General features: G+C 39.3%; 3 protein-coding genes across 8 annotated transcripts; 1 reads left to right on the plus strand and 2 right to left on the minus strand.

Moving 5' to 3' along the window:
* The first annotated feature begins 261 nt into the window (after nucleotides 1-261).
* Nucleotides 262-5,350, plus strand: lamp1b (lysosomal associated membrane protein 1b). Its single transcript, XM_063887402.1, has 6 exons — nucleotides 262-666; nucleotides 1,564-1,739; nucleotides 1,833-1,961; nucleotides 2,104-2,170; nucleotides 3,144-3,311; nucleotides 3,446-5,350. Exons 1-6 carry the CDS (start codon nucleotides 606-608, stop codon nucleotides 3,583-3,585), a joined length of 741 nt encoding a protein of 246 aa, XP_063743472.1. The 5' UTR covers nucleotides 262-605; the 3' UTR covers nucleotides 3,586-5,350.
* Nucleotides 5,351-5,800: 450 nt separating this feature from the next.
* On the minus strand, nucleotides 5,801-11,366 carry LOC134867081 (growth hormone-regulated TBC protein 1-A-like). Of its 3 annotated transcripts, XR_010166116.1 has the most exons (9): nucleotides 11,181-11,366; nucleotides 10,104-10,249; nucleotides 9,793-9,951; nucleotides 9,404-9,528; nucleotides 8,878-8,974; nucleotides 7,816-7,988; nucleotides 7,540-7,725; nucleotides 6,740-6,892; nucleotides 5,801-6,299 (listed from the first exon to the last, which is right to left on the minus strand). XR_010166116.1 is itself a non-coding variant. In XM_063887398.1 (8 exons), the coding sequence occupies exons 1-8, from the start codon at nucleotides 11,234-11,236 to the stop codon at nucleotides 6,791-6,793; spliced, it is 1,041 nt and encodes a 346-aa protein (XP_063743468.1). In that variant the 5' UTR covers nucleotides 11,237-11,366; the 3' UTR covers nucleotides 6,568-6,790. The 3 variants fall into 3 exon arrangements, 2 of the variants coding, with proteins under 2 accessions (XP_063743468.1, XP_063743467.1); XM_063887398.1 differs by lacking the exon at nucleotides 5,801-6,299 and having other exon boundaries at nucleotides 6,568-6,889; XM_063887397.1 differs by lacking the exon at nucleotides 5,801-6,299 and having other exon boundaries at nucleotides 6,568-6,892.
* Nucleotides 11,367-12,653: 1,287 nt separating this feature from the next.
* Nucleotides 12,654-18,176, minus strand: dcun1d2a (DCN1, defective in cullin neddylation 1, domain containing 2a). 4 transcript variants are annotated; one of them, XM_063887400.1, is made up of 7 exons: nucleotides 18,102-18,176; nucleotides 16,100-16,316; nucleotides 15,819-15,987; nucleotides 15,364-15,494; nucleotides 15,195-15,277; nucleotides 14,287-14,383; nucleotides 12,654-14,191 (listed from the first exon to the last, which is right to left on the minus strand). In XM_063887400.1, the coding sequence occupies exons 1-7, from the start codon at nucleotides 18,102-18,104 to the stop codon at nucleotides 14,112-14,114; spliced, it is 780 nt and encodes a 259-aa protein (XP_063743470.1). In that variant the 5' UTR covers nucleotides 18,105-18,176; the 3' UTR covers nucleotides 12,654-14,111. The 4 variants fall into 4 exon arrangements, 3 of the variants coding, with proteins under 3 accessions (XP_063743470.1, XP_063743471.1, XP_063743469.1); XM_063887401.1 differs by lacking the exon at nucleotides 18,102-18,176 and adding an exon at nucleotides 17,870-18,088; XM_063887399.1 differs by lacking the exon at nucleotides 18,102-18,176 and having other exon boundaries at nucleotides 16,100-16,498.
* Between the last annotated feature and the right edge of the window lie 1,255 nt (nucleotides 18,177-19,431).

The following is a 19,431-nucleotide window of genomic DNA, read 5'->3' on the forward strand; positions in this document are numbered from 1 at the left end:
TTGAAAAAAAATATTTTACAAAAGTACAACATTTATCTTTTCAGCTGAGTAGAAGTTCCATATATTAAAACATATATATATATATATATTAAGGGGAAATGCACTTCAGCACAATAAATGCCCTTTCCACCACTCAATAATGCATGTCATTGTCGTATTCAGACTTTAAAAAGCGTGATTAATCCTTTAACTCTTGTGAAAAAACAATTTAATAAGCATCTCATGTGGCTGCTCTCCGTCACGTGACTTTCTGGGTGTTTCTTAAAGCACGTCACATGACACTGATGTCAGTCTGTGCTGTAGCTGCAGTGATAAAGTGTTAAAAGGCGAGCTAAATTAACCTCTCAGCTAGCAAATATATACATTCAAAAAGTTTAAACGTGTAACCAGAAACGTCAGTGTTTTTGTTACCAGAAACAGAGCTTTGTCAGTTCAGTAAATCCAATCCTTGGGCATTAGTTCTCCCTTTGCTATTGTTGTCAAGATAACGTTAGCCTAGCTAGCACAACATCTTGCTAAGCTAGCTAGTTAGCCGCGTCTTGTTGTTTGTGTCGCTGTGATATCGCACTGAGGAGCCACTGGAGTTTTACCGGAGAGAGAGAAACATGACTCAAACCGGTGGTGTTCAGTCATGGTGGCTGGGAGTAACGTTACAGTTGATTTTAGGTGAGTATTGGCTCCTGTCTTCGTTTACTACGGTTACTGGGCGGGCATAAACACTAATGGTTATTGTTTGATGACGTCACATTCATATTCCCTTTTGTTAGCTGACGTTTAGCTAAGGTCATAATATAAACTGCCCTCAATTTAACAGTGAAAAGCAACGTTTTCTGTTTTTAAACTATATTAAATCCAGGTAAATTAAAGATCAAGCAAGTAGCTGATTTGCCAGGCCTACATATGTCACTTAACGTGGTTTTGGTTGCGGAATTGTAGACATGTTATGTTATATCCTAACGTTACATGTTGGACTGTTTAATGATGCGTCCACGGCTGTCTGTTGTTTTGGCGCAAGTAAAGGCGACAGTCTGAGTTCAGTCTTCGGATGAACTCAAACTGAGTTCAGTCTGCGGATGAACTCAAACTGAGTTCAAACTATGGGAGCATATCTATGTCACCAGTTGTGTAAAGTAACTAAGCACAATTTTGAATTCCAGACTCTTACTTGTAACAGATTATGTTTCCAATGTAGTATTGCTACTTCACACAAAAAAACCCCATCAAGGATAGCTTTTTTATAGGGTTTTATGTTCTTAACAAAGGGGTTTCTTAGGTTAAATGCACAAATCACGTTCTGCTCTTATAATCTTTGATACTTAAGCTGTCAAAGGTAAGTGTAAGATGGATATTTTGCCTTGCATAGGCTTTGATATCGCCACACAACAATTTTTAATATGGCCTGACTGTCTTTCCATCACACGTACTTTTTCCTGTATTATTTTAAAAGAGGTGTCATTGTATTCCATGTGGTTCTAAAGGGTTCTCATATAGTCGTTATTTAATTATGTATCTAGCATTGAACACATTGCCCCTCTGAAATACTTAACTGAATACTTCTTGCAGCTGGCGTGTTGCTCCAAGGTTTTGCTGCAGCTCAGACCAAGGCTGCACCACACAAGGAGCCCATGAGACCTGAGAAAGGCAACTATGTGGTGTCCAGCAGCAACGGTACTGCCTGTTTACTGGCCTCCATGGGTCTCCAGCTCAACATCACTTTCAACTCTGTGTCCCAGAATAAGGTTTCTAAATATAAACCCTCGAACTGCTCTCTGAATTCAGTCACATTAACTGGTTCCATATGCTAAATGTGAAGTCCTTTTTTAATTTGGCAGACTGTGCGGAACATCGTGAACCTGCAGCCAAATGTGACAAAGTCCTCTGGATCATGTGAATCAGACACCGCCTCTCTGCGACTCTCATCGGATGCAGAGAACACCAACCTCACCTTCTTCTTCTCCCTGGTGAGTAAATCCAGCCTCACAGCCTGGTTTAAAACACCTATTGTATTTCACAAAACAGCCGCTAGGTGGCAGCTGAAGCCTGAGGTAAACTCACCTCGCTGCAGTGAAGCTGATTTCTGTTGTTGTTGCTGTTTCTCTTCAGAATACAACGTCCAATAAATACCACCTGAGTAACGTGTCTCTGTCTGCAGCCTGGCCAGACATGAAAGGTGAGTGCACCTCGCAGTATTACCTTTTTATCATATTATGTCAAACCAACCCTGTGGTCTGTCCTTGACGTGTATTTACTTGCATTTACTTCATCACACTTAGGAGCTTGGGAAATAAATCTGAACATAAACTTACTCAGCCTTGTAACTCAATAACAGAAGTGATTTGGTGTTAAAATATTGTAAATTAAAGGGCAAGAAGATACCGGAGTGCCCTGTAAATGGATATTATGAGTCGACTGAGCAAACAATTCACTAATGAATACCCTAATGCAATTCTTAGTTAAAATGTGCAGACTTTGAGTTAGGATAATGTCTAGAATTGTACAAATTCTACTCATGTCAAAAATGAACTTGTGTTAAATAGGTATGCACACATCAATAAATCATTCACAGAGGCCACTAAACATTGTCTTCCCGTTTCAACCACGGATATCACCTGGTAACTGTAAATCTAGTTGATCTGTAACTCCTCCGCTCATCCTTGTCTCCTGCGGCTATTCTTTATTCTGTCCGTAACATTTTTGTCTCGCTAATTTTTCACTTAGCCCAGAAGTGACTCTGCGTTTTTGTTTTTTTTCTTACTGAGATATTATGTCTTAGACAAAGCAGCCAAATATTTCATCAAAGGCACAATCAGTTGGAGTTTCCTTAAAGTTTATTGACACATACAAACATATCTCTTTCAATCATCACTGATGACCCACTACAAATGTGTTGTGGTGTTCTAGAAGTTCCAAATCCCTTAATTAGAAACACAGCGACCAGATGTCTGTTTGTATTCACCTATCCAAGAGGATATTAAGAAAATGGCCCAGAACAACACAAATATAGCGAGGCACAATGCCAGGTGGACAAAGCTTGTTCCAGAAAAAGAGTAGTGGGTTTCTCGTTTTGTATTATGTCTGTATTCTTTTAGTTTTACTGAACACATCTTCTGCTGTATCCCTCCCTGCTCTGTTTTCTCCTATAGAGCCCGTCTCAGCCGATAACAGCAGCCTGGACTTCCTGCGCGGCACCCTGGGGTTCTCCTACATGTGTCGTGAGCAGCAGACTCTGACCGTGGCTGCGGATCTCTCCATCAACACCTTCCAGTTGCAGGTTCAGCCCTTCGGCGTGTCAGGAGATCAGTTTGGAGCAGGTAAAGGCTTCTACAGACCTAACCCACACAATTTTTTCTACATTTAGAGGCTACGCACTGCAGTACAGCCCTATCATTTCATAAAGATGAATGTGCTTTCTTGCTCTAATTTGCCTTTGTCGTTTTCCCCTCAGCTGAGGAGTGCCAGTTGGATGAAGACGACATGTTGATCCCCATCATCGTCGGAGCAGCTCTAGCGGGTCTCGTCCTCATCGTGCTGCTGGCGTACCTCATCGGCAGAAAGAGGAGCCACGCCGGCTACCAGACCATCTGAGGTCACATGGCTCAGGGCAGAGCGCGCTACCCCACCCCGAGATTAACCACTGCCTGTGCCCCCCCCCCCCGCCTGTGTGTGCTGTTCTTAGCCTTCATCAGTAACGCTAGTCATCATCACTTAGTGGAGGTTGATTTGCCCTTTCTGAACTGACCCGCTCATTTGTAAAAAAAAGAAAGATAAGGGGCTTTGTTTGGAGAAAAGCTGGTACTATAAGGGAGGGGGCGGATGTTGATCAGAGGTTAGCATTCTCAATTTGTAATGTACTATTTATAATTTCTTTGAAAGGAATTTTGAGGGATTGTGAGATTTGAGGGAATTGCTACTGTAGCTTTTTCTTACGTGCTTTAGGGCGACCATTTTTAGTGGTCTTGCCTTAAATCAAGTTTGTGAATATAAAGGGAATATTTCTGGCAGTTCAGGAAGTTCACTTCAGACTGAAATGATCTGGCAATTTTTTTATTGTAACTCTACATTCAGCCCAAGTATGCAGATTTTATGTAACAAACCTTAAACACAGTAACCTGACTCTAAAAAGGATATGCAAGGAGTCCCCTTCGTAGCTTAAGTGGATTAATGCATTTTATTTCTTTAACTGGGTTTAGTTATCTCACTCTTAAGGGACAGACTGAAGATGCCGTTTTGACTTTGTTTTGTAAAATATTTGGTTTCATTTAAAACAATAATTCAACATTTTGGGAAGAAGCCTATTTTAAGATTGATACCACTCTCATGTCTGCACCGTAAATGTGAAGCTACAACCAGCAGCTTGTTAGCCTAGCTTAGCATAAAGACTTGCAACAGTGGGAAACAACTTGCCTGGCTTTGTCAAAGTAAAAAAAAGCTTAAAACTTGCCCATTTACTCTGTTGATTAATCTGTGCAAAAACCAAAGTGTAAACATGAAACGTTGATAACCGTAAGCCCCTAACCCTCCCATCTAAACACAATGTAATGTTTTGCATTTCAAGTTTAATTTAGAAGAAATAAATCTTGGATATAATGTGTCGATTGAGCTTTAGAGTTGGTGGTGGTGGGCATACTTGTTCACTTTTGACTGGCATTGCTAACTGATTCCCCTGTTTCCTGTCTTATACTAAGCTAATCTAAGCTAATCAGTTCTGATATGAGTGTTTATCATATTTCTCTATTTTTCTCATCTAACTCAAAATGTAAAACTATTATTTAAGGTCAATGTAGCCACTGTTTAGTTTTGCTGTTACAAAATTAAGTTGCTGAAACAATCTTTAACAAAAGAAACTCTTCGGTTGGTTTATGTGGATGTAAAAGCTCAGGACATCACTGTTGAGTGTGAAAATGTTGACGTGTTACACTCCACTGGGTGGTTTTGTTTGTTTTCTTTTTCACTTGGGTTTTTTGCTTCTGATGTGAAAGAAGTTGCACTAATGTTCTGACAAACAGCCCCAAGTAATGATTAAAGAGGCCAAAATGCTCCGGTCAGCGTTCATCAGTGCCTTCCCCGCAGTCACATAGATAGGATTAAAGTAAAGCCAATACCACAGAGGGTCTCACTCACTGACACCGTGTGCTGCCATGTCCGAGACTCTGTCTCACTAAGCCTTCATGTACTGTTACTACCATAGAAATGTGTTGTTTGATGTTGTAGGAGAAAGTAAAGATATTTTTTTCCATGTTTATTTTCTCCCTCATCTAAATATCCATGTAGTTATTTAATAAGGTTTTAATGGATTTGTTTGAACTGTTTGTTTTCTAAAGAGGAGGACAATAAAAGTGAATGAACGAGACTTTGTTTTGTTTTTACTACGCTTCATCAGTGAAACCAGTTCCTACGGTATTTCGGTCTAGGATAATAGGAAATTGAATTCTAGAAATGCCTTATATTTACATTAGTGTCAATAATAAACAAATAAACCAGTTTTAGTTTCAAGTTCCTGTAAAAATGAATAACATTTATAGTCATGCAGGTTTTATGTCCTCGAGGTGTAAATCATCCTCTAACTAGATGGCTGAAATAAAAGCCAGCAGGACTCTGAACTGTAGTGTTACAGTAGCGTTTCATTTTTGATCACATCTTATCACAAAGTTGTGAGACAAACCGTGATGTTTAACTGTTTGAACAACCCTCAGGCCCCTGGTTTTACAAGATGCATCTGCCTTTTTCTTTATCTTTGTTTGGCACAGGCATTTTTGAGGGCAGCTAGTGTTAGGTTTGTAATATAGAGTAAAACACAAAGTTCTGTAAATGAGGATATCTCATTTTACTTCGGAAAGTTTCAACAGTATTTTAGTGCAAAAGACATCAATATTTGCTTTCCATTAGACACTGCCAGTTTTACACATATATTATAATTGTATACACTGCCCGGCCAAAACAAAAAGGTCACAAGCCTGTGGGGGGCAGTGCTGTGATCTGGGGTTGCTGCAGTTGGTCTGGTCTAGGTTCAGCAGTGTGCCCAAAGAATGAGGTCAGCTGACTCCCTGAATATACTGAATGACCAGGTTATTCCATCAGTGGATTTTTTCTTCCCTGATGGCACGGGCATGTTCCAAGGTGACAATGCCAGGATCCATCGGGCTCAAATTGTGAAAGAGTGGTTCAGGGAGCACGAGACATCATTTTCACACATGGATTGGCCACCACAGAGTCCAGACCTGAACCCCATTGAGAATCTTTGGGATGTGCTGGAGAAGACTTTGCGCAGTGGTCCGAATCTCCCGTCATCGATGCAAGATCTTGCCGAAAAGGGTCAGAAATAAATGTTGTGACATTGCAGAAGCTTGTGGAAACGATGCCACAGCGAATGCGTGCCGTAATCAAAGCTGAAGGCGGTCCAACGAATATTTGAGTGTGTGACCTTTTTTTTGGCCAGGCAGTGTATATTATGATTCTCACGTAAATTATACTCCACAATAATAAAACCACTCCCTACTACTACTAAGTTATAATACAATAGTGTGAGTAATTAAAACAATGGCCAATTAAACACATAAGCATCAGGTGTGCTGATCTTGAAGTATTTATAGCAGCAGAAATGTTCTGCAGAACATATAGGACCATGAGCAAAGGACAATGTTTACATTTTAGAGAGTAATATTGAAACGAAGGGAAAAGCCATGAGTAGACCGTTTGGAAATAGTTCATTCTTCATGATAGTAAAGTTCTGTTTACTTACACTGAATAAAAGGGTTTTTGTAGTCCACTGATAAAGGGTGGATCCAAAATTTTACCGGCGTCCAGATTCCTCCTCCAGTATCCGCTGTCTGCATTTCTCTCTGAGTTTATTAATGGTTCCCATCGACAGGCTCCCAGGTTCTGTAAAGATCTTCTGTAGAAAGAGATTTGAAATAATGTCAACATATTCATTCAAGATTATTCCTTTACAGGAGTATACACTAAGCAGTGTTTACATGAAGTCTGTCAAAGTCTGTTGTTGTTTCCCACAATAAAAACTCAGAATAAGCGTCATGTAAACACCTCATCTATAATTATCCGACTCTGGATGAACTCCTATCCCAGGAGTCTTTTCTACCTTTGTAGTTTGATAATGTTTTAGGTATAACCTCCATAAGTGAACTGACGACTATACAAATCACTTAGAATCTGAAACAATTACTGCAACAGCACTGATAATCCATCAGGATTTAAAATGTAATATGTTGATTTTAGCCTCTCAAATGTGAATTCCTGGCTTTTCGGGATTATATTTGTGTTTAGAGCTGTTACGTTGACATCCCAAGACACTGTAAGAGCTCCATTAACTATTTCTCTCCATTTTGTACTCATTTGTGTAAATATTCAAGACCAAATGATAAATAGATCAATCTTCAAAGTATTCTGCAGAATAATCGCTAATGGAGAAAAAGGGCCCAATGCAGGTGGACAATGCAAGTTTGCCAGTGGAGGAGAGTTAGTGTTCAAACATCTCTAATCCCGTGTGACAACAGCCAATGATGCTGTCCTTTCTCAATGCACCTGCATGAAGGTGTGGCAGTCCAGGGTGAAAGCTCCGCAGGTGATTTGTTTGAAGCACTCACACACGTCCGTGAGTGAACGAGCTCGCAGGATCTCCGGCTGGTGGTGAATGATGAGAGTCAGAGCAACACGGAAAAGAACCTTTGAGCCCTCGTAGAAGAGACAATCCCAGACCCGTAGAACTGTCTGTAGGCACAAGGAACAAGATCAACTATTGCTTTGAAATCCCTTGAATTCCTCACTTTTCTCCACCTTTAAAATGTAATGTTTCCTCACCTCAATTGGGAGTACGTCAATGTAGAGGCAGATGAACCAGCGGGACACTACTAGTGTCCAAATGCCGGGAAACTGGTCCATGAGTTGTCCGATTGCAGGAGCTTTGGCCTTCACTAGCTCCCCGAGAACCTCCTGGTCTGTCTTCAGGCCCATCATGGCCGGGCTGTAGAAGTCTACAATATTCACAAAGAAGATGTGTTAATTATTTTGTTTATCTATTATCAAATTTCCCAAAAAACTATGTGGAGTTCCACAAGGCTCCAAATTGGGTCCACTCCCATTTAGCGGCTTTTATAACAACTAGGGGTCATAATGATTGAAAACTTTTCATTTGAATTATGTAGATCATTTCATTTTTGCATTCAGTTGTATTAGAAATATAGTGTCTGCCTTATTAGGCTCAGGTTTCTTAAATGGTCTGACAACATTGACCACACAAGTGCTTCAAGTGGGTCATGATAAAACACTGAACAGCACAGGCGAATGCATTTAAATGTTATCACTGATCTAGAAAATATATACTTTGGTCTCTCTTCCCCTTATAAACAGGAACATATGCAGTCCTTTGTTGCAGGTACGTTATTGTTCTAAATTGTTCTCAGATCTGCCTAAAGGTGTGTATTCATTCACTATGCTTCTGCTGGCCCATAGCTTTTGAACACTGAATGACAGTATTATCGATTTGTTAGATTAAAGAGTTTTAATATCGAGAACTTTTTTTAATGCTTTATTTGAGCTTTTTTCCATTTTTAATTTGTAGACATTCAGTTAATGTCATGCTTTACATATAAAGTTTGATGGATTTAAGGCCCTGTGTCACTTTGGTGTCTGGTTAAACCTCTTCTCAGCCTTTTTATCTCCCAAAATATCCTGTCGCTTTTGTTGTAGCTGTGATGGCTGGACAACTCCTACTGTTTTTTGTTTTGGTGCATTGACTTTGGCTGCCTCATACCATCTAACCTGATCAGACATTTAATCAGAAAGACTAATATCAAACACCTATCGCGGGGTGTGCATGGTCATAGTGTTTGTAAAGATAAAGAATAAACCTAAAAACTGTACCTGGGAGCATTCTTCCCAACAATGCATCCATGAGCCAGAAGGAGTTCTCTTCATTTTTGGTGATGATCATGAGGTAGCCTGCAATGAAGTTCATGCCCTGACACGAACAGAGAGAGAGAGAGCGATGATTATATAACTGTGAGTGAATTACAAGACACCTGCACCCTAATACATGGCAGGACCAGACATATCCAGAGCAACAACATATTTCCAACAGCTAAATTAAAGAGGTTTTACTCCAATACATTGTTAAATTAGTTGTGATGGTAAACCTGCATGTCTGGGGAAAATAGATAAATGTACGCCTGTCTTTTTTTACCTTTAGTAAACCCATTGATTTAAAGAAAAGATCTGTGACTGCAAATATGACTTTGTATTTAAATTCAAGCAACAGGAAGAGGAATTAGTAAATGTTGCACATACGTGACATGTGGGTTGTTTGTATCTAAATGGATAAGGAACTAACTGGTCCTGTTCATTAGGTAAACAGATGCTAAGTGAGAGGCAAAGTATGAGTTTTCTTCACCTGACAGTAGCCCACTTCCTTATTGTGGTGTCCGTAGGCCAGCAGCACATTGAACAGAGCCCTCTGCAGGCTCGGTTCTGCTTTGCTCTGGAAGAGGATGTTGTCTGGGAAGGTCCTGTGCATGTCTGACAAAAATAACAAGAAATGACGAGCTTATATCTTTTTACTTCATACTGCAGAACGTGTGTATTTCACCAAGGGATCAATAAAGTTTCCTCTTAACCCTATAGTTATAATACGTGATGAATTATTACTTGAATTATGTTTTGCATGATTGATCTTAATAGTAGCAGTAGCAATTACTCCTCAAAAAAGTAAAGAACTTGAGTAAATGCACTTTCTGTCCACCCATGTCAAAATGTCCTCTGTGTAAAGGTTTTTATTTGCACCTGTGTGGATGGTTTCCTTCAGCTTGGTGTCGTGCTCCATGCTCAGCAGAGCGTGGTAGTAACCCGGGTTTCTCTCCAGTCTGTCCTGAGCGCCACTGGCCGCCATCCAGATTCTGGCACGGTGCTCATTAGGCACACCTTTACGCACGTAGCGCTTCACTTAATAAATGATATATATATATAATTACAATCACATAACCACAAAAGCACCGATATGTATTTAAAAATGTTCTTACTATGTATATGTACGTATTGATCTAATTGAAGGGGCCCTAATACATTCCTCCACTGGTGATGTTTTGTTGTTGTACCTGTCAGGTTTTTCTCCACATGTGGTTTCTCCTGAAGCAGTTTGTCCCATCTCATTGACCTTCTGTTTAGCACTGCTACATATTCTGTCATCATCTCCTTGTAGGGTTCAAAATCCTGACGTCTCTCAAAGCCATAGGGGTCAATCCTACAGCGGCAAATCCACACAGTCAGCATTTACAAATATATTGTACTACACACAAAGCACCACTGACAGCTGGTGTCACTTTCCTCCCTGCTTTTGTTTCTCGCTCCTATTCCCGGATGACAGAATCTACAACAGCCTCCGCAGGGTTGGGTTTCAGCAGAGAGGAGATCAGATGCCCGAGCTTGATGATTAGCCAGTTTTAAATTACTTTGTACTGGTGTTTATAGTAGCAAGAGGAACATTCAAGCTTAAAAAGTAACCTTAGAAAGAGCTGTTTTTTCCACAAAACAGGTTTTAGATATGTTACTGATCTTGGTAGTTTTGATAACTGTTTTTCATGTCTAAGTAAAACAAAGTGTCAACTAAGGTGGTAGAAGAATTGACATAATTTATCCAGGTAAAAATGCAATACTATAGTTTCAAAATTCAAAATAGTATTTAGGTAAAAGTAAAAAAGTATTAGTATCAAAATATACTTTTAACGAAAAGTAAAGGTGCTCATGTACGGCCAAGTCTTTATTTATATTTAATTATAGTATTAATATTAATTATGCTTTTTAAAATGATTAGTTAATATACTCTAGGGTAGCTTAACCTATAATTATACAGTATTTTTATTTATTTCTAGTTTTTATGACTAGCCTTTCTGCGCAATGTACCTTGTAACTGACGCTATACAATCATAGTGTAGTAAGAATAAGAAGTACAACCTTTGCCTACAAAGTGTGGTAAAAGTATAAAGTAGCAACATGTGAAAATACTCAATTTATGTACAATTAGTACTCGAGTACTTAGTTACATCCACTGGTGTGAATACAATAATATGATGAGGAAAGAAGCTGATGTGATAAACTGTTACTCAAGAATAAATGTGTTTTGACCGTAACTATAAGAGAAACAGCAGTCATGAAACCATCGACACAAAGCTCACCTTTCACTGTCATTATCACCCGAAAGAGCATGAGAAGCATTTCCTTTCAGCTCCATTGTGTGTCATGTGCTGCAGGTATAAAGTAGTCCACCTCCGGGGTTACAAAATCCTGCTTATTCCATGTCTGTTACTTGTGATAGAGCTGTCTTTCTGCTGTGAAGGTAAATAACAAAGAGTTTCAAATGACTCACCTTACTGTTGTCACCGAGGGGCGGGGCTTGTGGAAGGAACACGCAGGTAACTTCCACAGGTAGCATCCACAGACTATAGCCTCGAGCTGTATGCACGCTAAACAATTACAGGAAAAGAAACTGTGACGTTTGCTGTATATGTCCTTTCTTACTCTCCATGATTCATCATATTAAGTTGATGTACTACTACTTCTTCCTGTGGAGGGCCAAGACGTTTTAAATGCTACTCATTTTATTCAAAAATATCGTCAAATTTCCCGCATTTCAAGTCAAAGTGAAAGATATTTAACTGACTCCCAAAAAAGTACATATTCTTTTCAGTGTTTATTATATACATTTCATCTTCCTACTAATTGCATATCTAAACTGCACTGGATTATAACAATCAAAAATAATCCCTTTTACTACACTAATTTAAAAGTAGTTCAAGTGCCTCTATTTGATATTTTGATATCAATGTTTCCACTGCCCCCCAGTGGCCAGAAATACAATAATGCTGGTTTTATATTACCTTTAAAAACAACTGCCAAATTGTAGAAAATAATCTCATTCAGAGATTGTTAATCCAGCACATTCGCACGAATGGTAAAGGACCTGTGTTTTTCCTTAAAGGATGTGGCCACATCAGGGTAAATAAGGCGCTAATATGTACACTGGAACAGGTTTAGCTTGTTGTAATTCCTCCCGTTCACTGGCCAATAAAAGATCCTTTTCTTATGCCCTTAAATGAAAGTGATAGGGGACATAATCCAGCCCTCTTCTACTGCTGACCATTTTCCTGTTGTCCATAATGTGAACATCTTCCTCAAATGGTATCCATGGCTGAGCGATTCCTACTTTCCTGTCACATTAATCTTATGAAATCATGAACTGTAATTCTGCATTTATTTGACAGCATTGATGGGAAAATAGGGAACACACAAACAAAATAAACACAGTTGTTGGTCTGATTTGAATATACCGCTTTAAGTGTTGTAACATCTAAACATTTCCTGAAGTGATTTTTGCAAAAACAAACGTTGATTGACAACTTATTTTTGCAAAGGAAGGCCCAACATGCAGGTACATAGTGGCAAAAATATTATTATTCATAGTCACTTTACCTGCCATGTATTATGAAGGAGACATTGAAGACGTAGAATAACGTAAATGAATGCAGCTCATCATCCAATCCTGTACTTCAGATGTGTTACATTGCGGAAGCGTTTTCATATTTAATAAATGTTCGTTTTCCAAAGCACTATAATCAATTTGGCCAAATTACGAGTATGTCCTTGAAAGATCTTGTTAAATATTGTTTATTATTAACAATCAACAACATGGAGTATTACTCTGAAAAATGTAATATTAAAGCTTTCAGATCAGTATGGTTATAAATTACACTCTGTCAATCACTGCTTTACCAACACCCTCCTGTCCAAGCAGCTGTACTGTCGTGTGATATAAAATGTGTCTCATCTGTCTTAACAAAATAACTTGTTGCATGTATGATTATGGAAAAGCTCATGCTTTATTCATCTTTCTCAAATGAACAATATACTTACATGATGTTTTAACAATATATTCTAATTTTCACTACCTTCAGTAACACTGGACAGATGGGCTCGAACAGAAATATAAATATTGAACAGACAGATATTTATTCTTAAGGCTTACTTTGTCGTCCCGTCCTTAACGTCCTGGCTTCTGAACGTAGCACTGCCATAACATACGGATATGTGCCATGCAATCCTACGGGTTTATCAGTTCTTCACTTTATATTTCACTTAAATACTTCTGAATAGTAATTTTAGCATCATTAATGCCTCAGAGGGATACAAAAAGAACATTTTCCTCAACAGTAACTCATGTTTGCTGCTGTATGTGGACTGTGTCACATGTAAGATTTAATACTCCCAACTGACATTAACCCGACAAATGAAAACCACAAACCAAACTCAGTTACCTAAATTAAAGCACTGCCTTTACTTTAGTGAAAATGCATTTGTGAAACCTGCTCATGGTGACGTAAAATATGTTTAACATGCTTTCAATGAGAAGCTCACAACTCCATGACAGATCCACCGAACACTTAAACCAACAGCGTATCATCCACAATATTGAGGCATCCCGTTAGAGATCTAAGCATGTACTGTACATAAAAGATTCATCTTTTGCATTTATAAATCGAACGTATTTATATTATTCTTCATATAGCTCTCTTTGTAAACTGTCCCAATAGATACAGTATGTACAGTAAAAACTGCAACAGTTCTGTTGGTGCTGGTGTCACGAGCACTCGGAGTTAGAGTAAGACTTGGGAACTTTGCACAGTCGCTCAGAGCTTCATATAACAAAACAAAGCGTAACACACACGGTCTCCTCATCTCCAGTCCCTTGAGAGTGCACACAGCCAGTGAAGCTCCTCAGCGCTGTGTCCATCCCCACATACAGGGCTGTGCTCCTCCTGGAGCTGAGCTGAGGGCGTCCAGGATGCTGAGAATCCAACCGGACAGACAACGGTGAATCCGCCAGATGTCCGTACGACGCCCCGGTCTCATGAGGGCAAAAAAAAAAAGTGGCCAGTTGTTCTCAATGTTTGTACTCAGCTCCCTGAAGGGTGGTGTCCTGACAGTTTCAAGTGCTTCTGTTTTCTCTCTGGAGTCTACAATTTTCACTTTTTTTGAACAAGTCTTAAAAAAAACTATGAAGTCACTGTAAAAGAAACAAGGTTCTGGCTTTTCCAGAGTTGGGAGTGGATTTAGAGAGTTTTACGCTTTGATCCTGTTACAATTGGTCGAGCGAACTCCACAAAATCATCTATAAGGACCGGCCACGCTCCTGAGAAAACAAACAACATATCATTAGTGTGAGGGATTGCAATAGTAAAGTGTTAGCAGCATTAGAGAGGAGGCAGATTGAAATCTTGAACTCACCTTCCTCATCATAGTTTGACATATCATCTGCGATCATGTTACCAAAGTCCAACAACAAATTCCACGTGTCCTTTGGGATGGATCGTTTATGGTGTTCCTGTAATTGGCAAGAGCTGGTCAAGATGAGCTGTTTTTTTTCATACAAACTTCCAATCTAAGGAATCAATTCCCCACATTATCCACAGTTTCTCCTTCACACTTGAAGCAAACAACAGGAGAGGGATGGGGTCAATTGTTGTCCCTTTTAATGAAGGTCATGTTCACCATCATTGAAAAATTATGTTGTGTATATTTTGACAGAAAATCCATGTTTTTCTCACTTGATATCCATTCTGATTCCTACAGTATTGAATATTCTTCTTTTTCCCTGAGATTTTAAATCTGTATTCCTAGTACGGTTTGTATTGCCAAGAATCTGTCACTGCGAAGGAGGGGGGGGGGGGGACACCATTACATATACTGGAAACTTTAGGCAAGGCAAGAAAAATCTAATTTAAAGAAAACTGACACAGCAGAAGCAATACACAGACTATACAATCAATCTAAGTAACAAATGTACTGATTTATGCATTCAGAACAACTGCTTCATGTGGAATCTGTACTTCTGTATGCCACAAATCTTTGGATGTAAGCTATTATAAAACATCAGTTACTTTTTTTCAGATTGACACAGTATCACAAAGAATAATAGCCGATATTGTGATCCCATTTAAAGTGAGTTAATGCTTTTGGACAAGGTAACACAGCAAGGATTACTTTGGCCATAAAGTGGACCCAACATGACTTGTGAATGTAACTAATAGAGACAATTGTATCTTCCTTGGTCATGCCACGGCTAATACCGGATCTGTTTATAGGTCAGTGTTGGTGCTGCTGATACTGATTCTAATTTCCCTTCCTTGACTCACCAGAAGGAATCTGTTCCAGAGATCAAGGAACTTAAACCGTCCCGACAGAACCAGGTTCCAGTAAGCTACGGCCATCTCCAAGTCTGCACACAAACACCAAGCAGAACACTTAACAACTCAATGACACCATTGGGCAATATGTTGCTGTTGTTGTTGTCACTTTTCTTACCAAGACCCTTCTGCCCAGGATTTTTGGCAAAGTTAAAGGTGAACTGGTAAAAGTCTTTGAACTTCCCACTCTCTTTAAGCTCCTGCTCTAATCTTGACAACAGGGCCTTCAGTTTTTCTGGGCTGTCACACCTAGACAAAAACACATTTGAGCAATAAATAAACAAACAATTTAAATACAGACAGACACACTAACCAGTTGTAACATTAGCTTTTTAATCCCGATGACGAATTTGCCAAAGGTAACTTGAACTTGAGTCAAAACACTGCAGCTCTTTCACTGAGCAAGTTCATAAGGACACAGAATACTCTAGGTGTGGTTGAGTGGCTCTATATATAGACATCCTTCGCTCCCTGGAGCTATACACCAAAAGGAACCACCACCAATGATACCTTGGGCACACTGTTTATGTCCCACTTTGCAGCATGCCTCATGCTGTTGATATACACACTCACCCCAACTCTGTCATTCCATCCAGAAACTCTTTCTTGGTGAACTCGCACTGAGTGGCGGCACGAAATTTCCACGCCACGACCAGCACGGTGATGCTGGCTGGATCCAGCGATAGGTCGTCACAGAACTGCTGGATCCCATCAATACCGATCTTATTCTCATCCTGGGGATCTATTGAGGAAAAAATATAAGAGTAACACTGACACTTTCTGCACTGAAGAAGTGACTCGAACTTTTTAAAAGTATTTTCTGGTGAACATTTCAGCGTGAAACACAGACTTACCTTTGTAGCGATTGTAGAGCTGCTCCAGCTTTTTCCGGTCTACTGACGTTTTCATGGATTCCTTGCAGTAGAGGTCTGGATTCTGAAAGTAGTTGTCGGTAGCAACTTCTAGTTTCCAATCATTCTGCGTGAGGCAGTACACAGCTGTCTTCTCCCCAGCCTGTGTGAAGGACATGAACTGCCGTACCTTGTCCCTCTGCGAAGACTTCAGCTTATGCTGTGTGAGGACAGGACAGGGGCTATCAGACACAGGCGCGATCAGACCAGGGAAGACTGACAGCAACACACAAACACAGACCGAAACACAGACCAGAACACACAGCGAGACACACACATCTACAGGCATTCAGGCAAGAGTTAGGACTGCGAGACACTCAGAAACACTCGTATATCAAAGGGTTAGTCTGTCACACTGACACACATATTATCGGTGGGGAGCCAAGTCGCTGTCCTGTTAATAATGTCCTATCCAACGGCAACATGGGCTTTTCTGAAAGGGGGTTGTTATGGATTCTCAAAGCACATGCTGTACCCGGGAGGGCCCCTCAGATAACTACAGTCATAGATGTAACGTGAGGAGGGAAACGGGATGCCATCACCCGGGCCTGGATGTGCAACAAGTCTGGAGAGTAACACAAGCACCCTGCTAGAAATATACGGCAATACATTTAATAATACTGCATTTCTCAGAATACTTTATATATTAATATTGTCAACACTTTTGGAAACAGTTGGGAGTTGAACTTTTATAAGACATGTTTTTCTTTTAAATCAGTAATGGACGCAACCATGGAGAGGCATTCAGTATTTATTTTCATTCAGCTATTGACTTTAAAATATAATTTTTAAGAAAAAATGATATAAAAGGTTTTTTTCTTTACAACAATTTCTCTGAGTTTTGAACTCAAAAAACATCTGATTGAAAATGTTGCTTTCGGTTCTGGGAAAATGTGACGAGTTCTTTAAAAAATAAATGTTTTAAAAAGGGATAAGAATAAATAAACACTGGAGTAATTGCTCTAGTTTTATTACAATGAAGTAGGATGAATACAATAATCATTTATAACGTTTGTTCTACAACTCTAGAAAACACAAGGCTGCACGTGGAATGGGAAAAGAGCCATATAAAAATACTTTCGATGTTTGTCTGATGAAACAGCTAGGGTGCTGGCCTTTTCTTTGAATATATTTCAAAGCTTTTTAATTGTCAAGTATACAAAGTGATTTGGTTTTAATAACTTTAATGTAGTTAAAATGTGCAAGGATATTATTCTAGGAAAATAGTCTCCGCATCGATACTCAATCTCGGATCGGGGGCAAGAATGTGATGGCGACATCCCGAAGAAAAACCTCTTGTGGATATTATTCTGAAATATCCTAAAGACAAATCATCCCAGCAGCTGCTGTGTTTGAGCACTTGCACTTCGCTGGAGAGCATTTCCTGAAACCGGAGACTAAACTCTTCAGTTCACCGAGCTGCTAATGACTCCACCAATCGTTACCGATTCCTGTTCAAAACAAGAACTCAAAAGTATTCGTTTCAGTCTGCCAAGATTTGTGTGCGACCAAAAGGGTAACGTTAGGTTAGCATTGTCTTCCTTCCACCAGCTAGTAACTTATACTGGCTAACGTTAGCTAAGTTAGCCACACTGTATCACTGATATCAACGATGTTGTATCACTAGATTAGACTGTCAGTATGGTTGAATATATGCCGGCTTTTCACTCAGCTGATCCCGTGAGTGTCTGTATTTAAGGTCCAAAGACTGACCTGCTCACAGCCGAAGTTACCAGACCGCCAAACAGGGACGTGGAGCTAGCTAGCTGCTCCCAAAATATCAACTGACCTTCCCTGTAATAGCAGCGAGCACACGTAACTTATCATTGTAGACGTGCCAAAACGCGACACAGCGAGTACTTTAATACTACAATCATAGTACTCAAGGTAAGTCTTAATGGCACCAAAGACAAAGCCTGGGTTTGTGTTTATTTTGGTTACCTACCATTTTTACACCCGCTGTTTGACCAGTTTGATAGCCCGACTGTCGCCCATTCTGCGCATGCGCGGAAGTAGTCGAGCATCTATAAAAGGTTTCAGGTTTTTGCAGTAACTGCTCTGATGTTATGTGACTTTTTTTTATGTAGAAACATGTATATACAATTTACATGTTTGTTAATGACAGGGAAAAAAAGTGAGACTTTTACACTATGATTGGATTATTAATACAGATATACAGTAGGCCCCACCACTTCTCCTATAAGCAAGACATACTTTACAGTTGTTTATCCTCTTTATCATGTTTATTTGTGTATTTCGTTTAATTATTAATTAATAGGTTCATTTAAAATGACTACGCAGTATATCTAGGGCGAGGCAGTATTCAGGCATAAAACAATTGCACACTTAACAGAAAGAGTATGTGGGGCATTGGGGATAAAGGGGCCCATGCAGCTGTTCTTTTTTGCCCCCTTTATTTCATATTTGGTGAACAATAAGGCGTTTTAGTCGCTATACTACATGAGATAAAACCCCTGATACACTATATCAAAAATATATTTCTGTTAGGCGGACTCGGGCCCAGCTGAGTTTTATCTCAAGTGTAAATGATACACCCTTCAACAAGTGTGAGGGATGACTGATAGAGTATCTGTGGATGTCAGTCTTACTTTTGGGCTGTTTTACAGTGAAAAGGGCACAAATGGCAACCTTGTTTTAGTTCAAACTTTTTTACTCACAGGAATGCATCATGTAAGTGATACAATTCAGTAGAGGGAAACCACTGTCCCTCATTCCAGTTGTGAGATGATTTCATGGACTTTACTCTGATTGTACAGCAGTTTTTAATGCTGTCGCATTGTATTTGTTTATACTGAGTAAGATGCTTACCTTCAAAAAGTAGAAACACCCCTCTGTATAACATCCCCAAAATACATCCCGCAAAACTTCGATAAACTTAAATCAACAACTCACAGAAAAAGTAGCATTTGTATTATTAGACTGTATTTGTTTTTAGGCGACTATATTTTTGTATGATACCATATTTGATATTCTATTACTAAATGGTTACTGTTATTTCTTACACTATATTAAACTTATACTAGCCTATGTTTGATTGTTGTTCTCTGCTTATGCCATACACTGTTGTTACATTGTATGGTATATTATATTAATGCTATACTGTTCTATTTCCTATTGTCTCATATACCATACTATACTATATAATAATGAACGATGATATACTGTATAATGTTCATTTGTTATATTGACTTGGTGTACACTGCTTAAAGTGACTTGTTGGATCCACACTGGAACTTTATCAGCATCACTCACTT

Source organism: Eleginops maclovinus, chromosome 7 (genome assembly GCF_036324505.1).
Source record: "Eleginops maclovinus isolate JMC-PN-2008 ecotype Puerto Natales chromosome 7, JC_Emac_rtc_rv5, whole genome shotgun sequence".
In the NCBI taxonomy this organism is placed as follows: domain Eukaryota; kingdom Metazoa; phylum Chordata; class Actinopteri; order Perciformes; family Eleginopidae; genus Eleginops; species Eleginops maclovinus.

What these genes read in the sequence shown, in the direction of transcription:
- lamp1b (XM_063887402.1), top strand. Translation starts at nt 606, where the DNA reads ATGACTCAAACCGGTGGTGTTCAGTCATGGTGGCTGGGAGTAACGTTA. An exon ending in TCACCTTCTTCTTCTCCCTG is followed by an intron (nt 1,962 to 2,103) that starts GTGAGTAAATCC and finishes GTTTCTCTTCAG; the next exon opens with AATACAACGTCCAATAAATA. An exon ending in AGCCTGGCCAGACATGAAAG is followed by an intron (nt 2,171 to 3,143) that starts GTGAGTGCACCT and finishes TTTCTCCTATAG; the next exon opens with AGCCCGTCTCAGCCGATAAC.
- LOC134867081 (XM_063887397.1), bottom strand. Translation starts at nt 11,236, where the DNA reads ATGGAGCTGAAAGGAAATGCTTCTCATGCTCTTTCGGGTGATAATGAC. An exon ending in GGTGATAATGACAGTGAAAG is followed by an intron (nt 10,250 to 11,180) that starts GTGAGCTTTGTG and finishes TTGCCGCTGTAG; the next exon opens with GATTGACCCCTATGGCTTTG. An exon ending in GTTGGGAAGAATGCTCCCAG is followed by an intron (nt 7,989 to 8,877) that starts GTACAGTTTTTA and finishes TGAATATTGTAG; the next exon opens with ACTTCTACAGCCCGGCCATG.
- dcun1d2a (XM_063887399.1), bottom strand. Translation starts at nt 16,445, where the DNA reads ATGCCTGTAGATGTGTGTGTCTCGCTGTGTGTTCTGGTCTGTGTTTCG. An exon ending in GATGGAATGACAGAGTTGGG is followed by an intron (nt 15,495 to 15,818) that starts GTGAGTGTGTAT and finishes GTTTTTGTCTAG; the next exon opens with GTGTGACAGCCCAGAAAAAC. An exon ending in GTCAAACTATGATGAGGAAG is followed by an intron (nt 14,192 to 14,286) that starts GTGAGTTCAAGA and finishes TTGTTTTCTCAG; the next exon opens with GAGCGTGGCCGGTCCTTATA.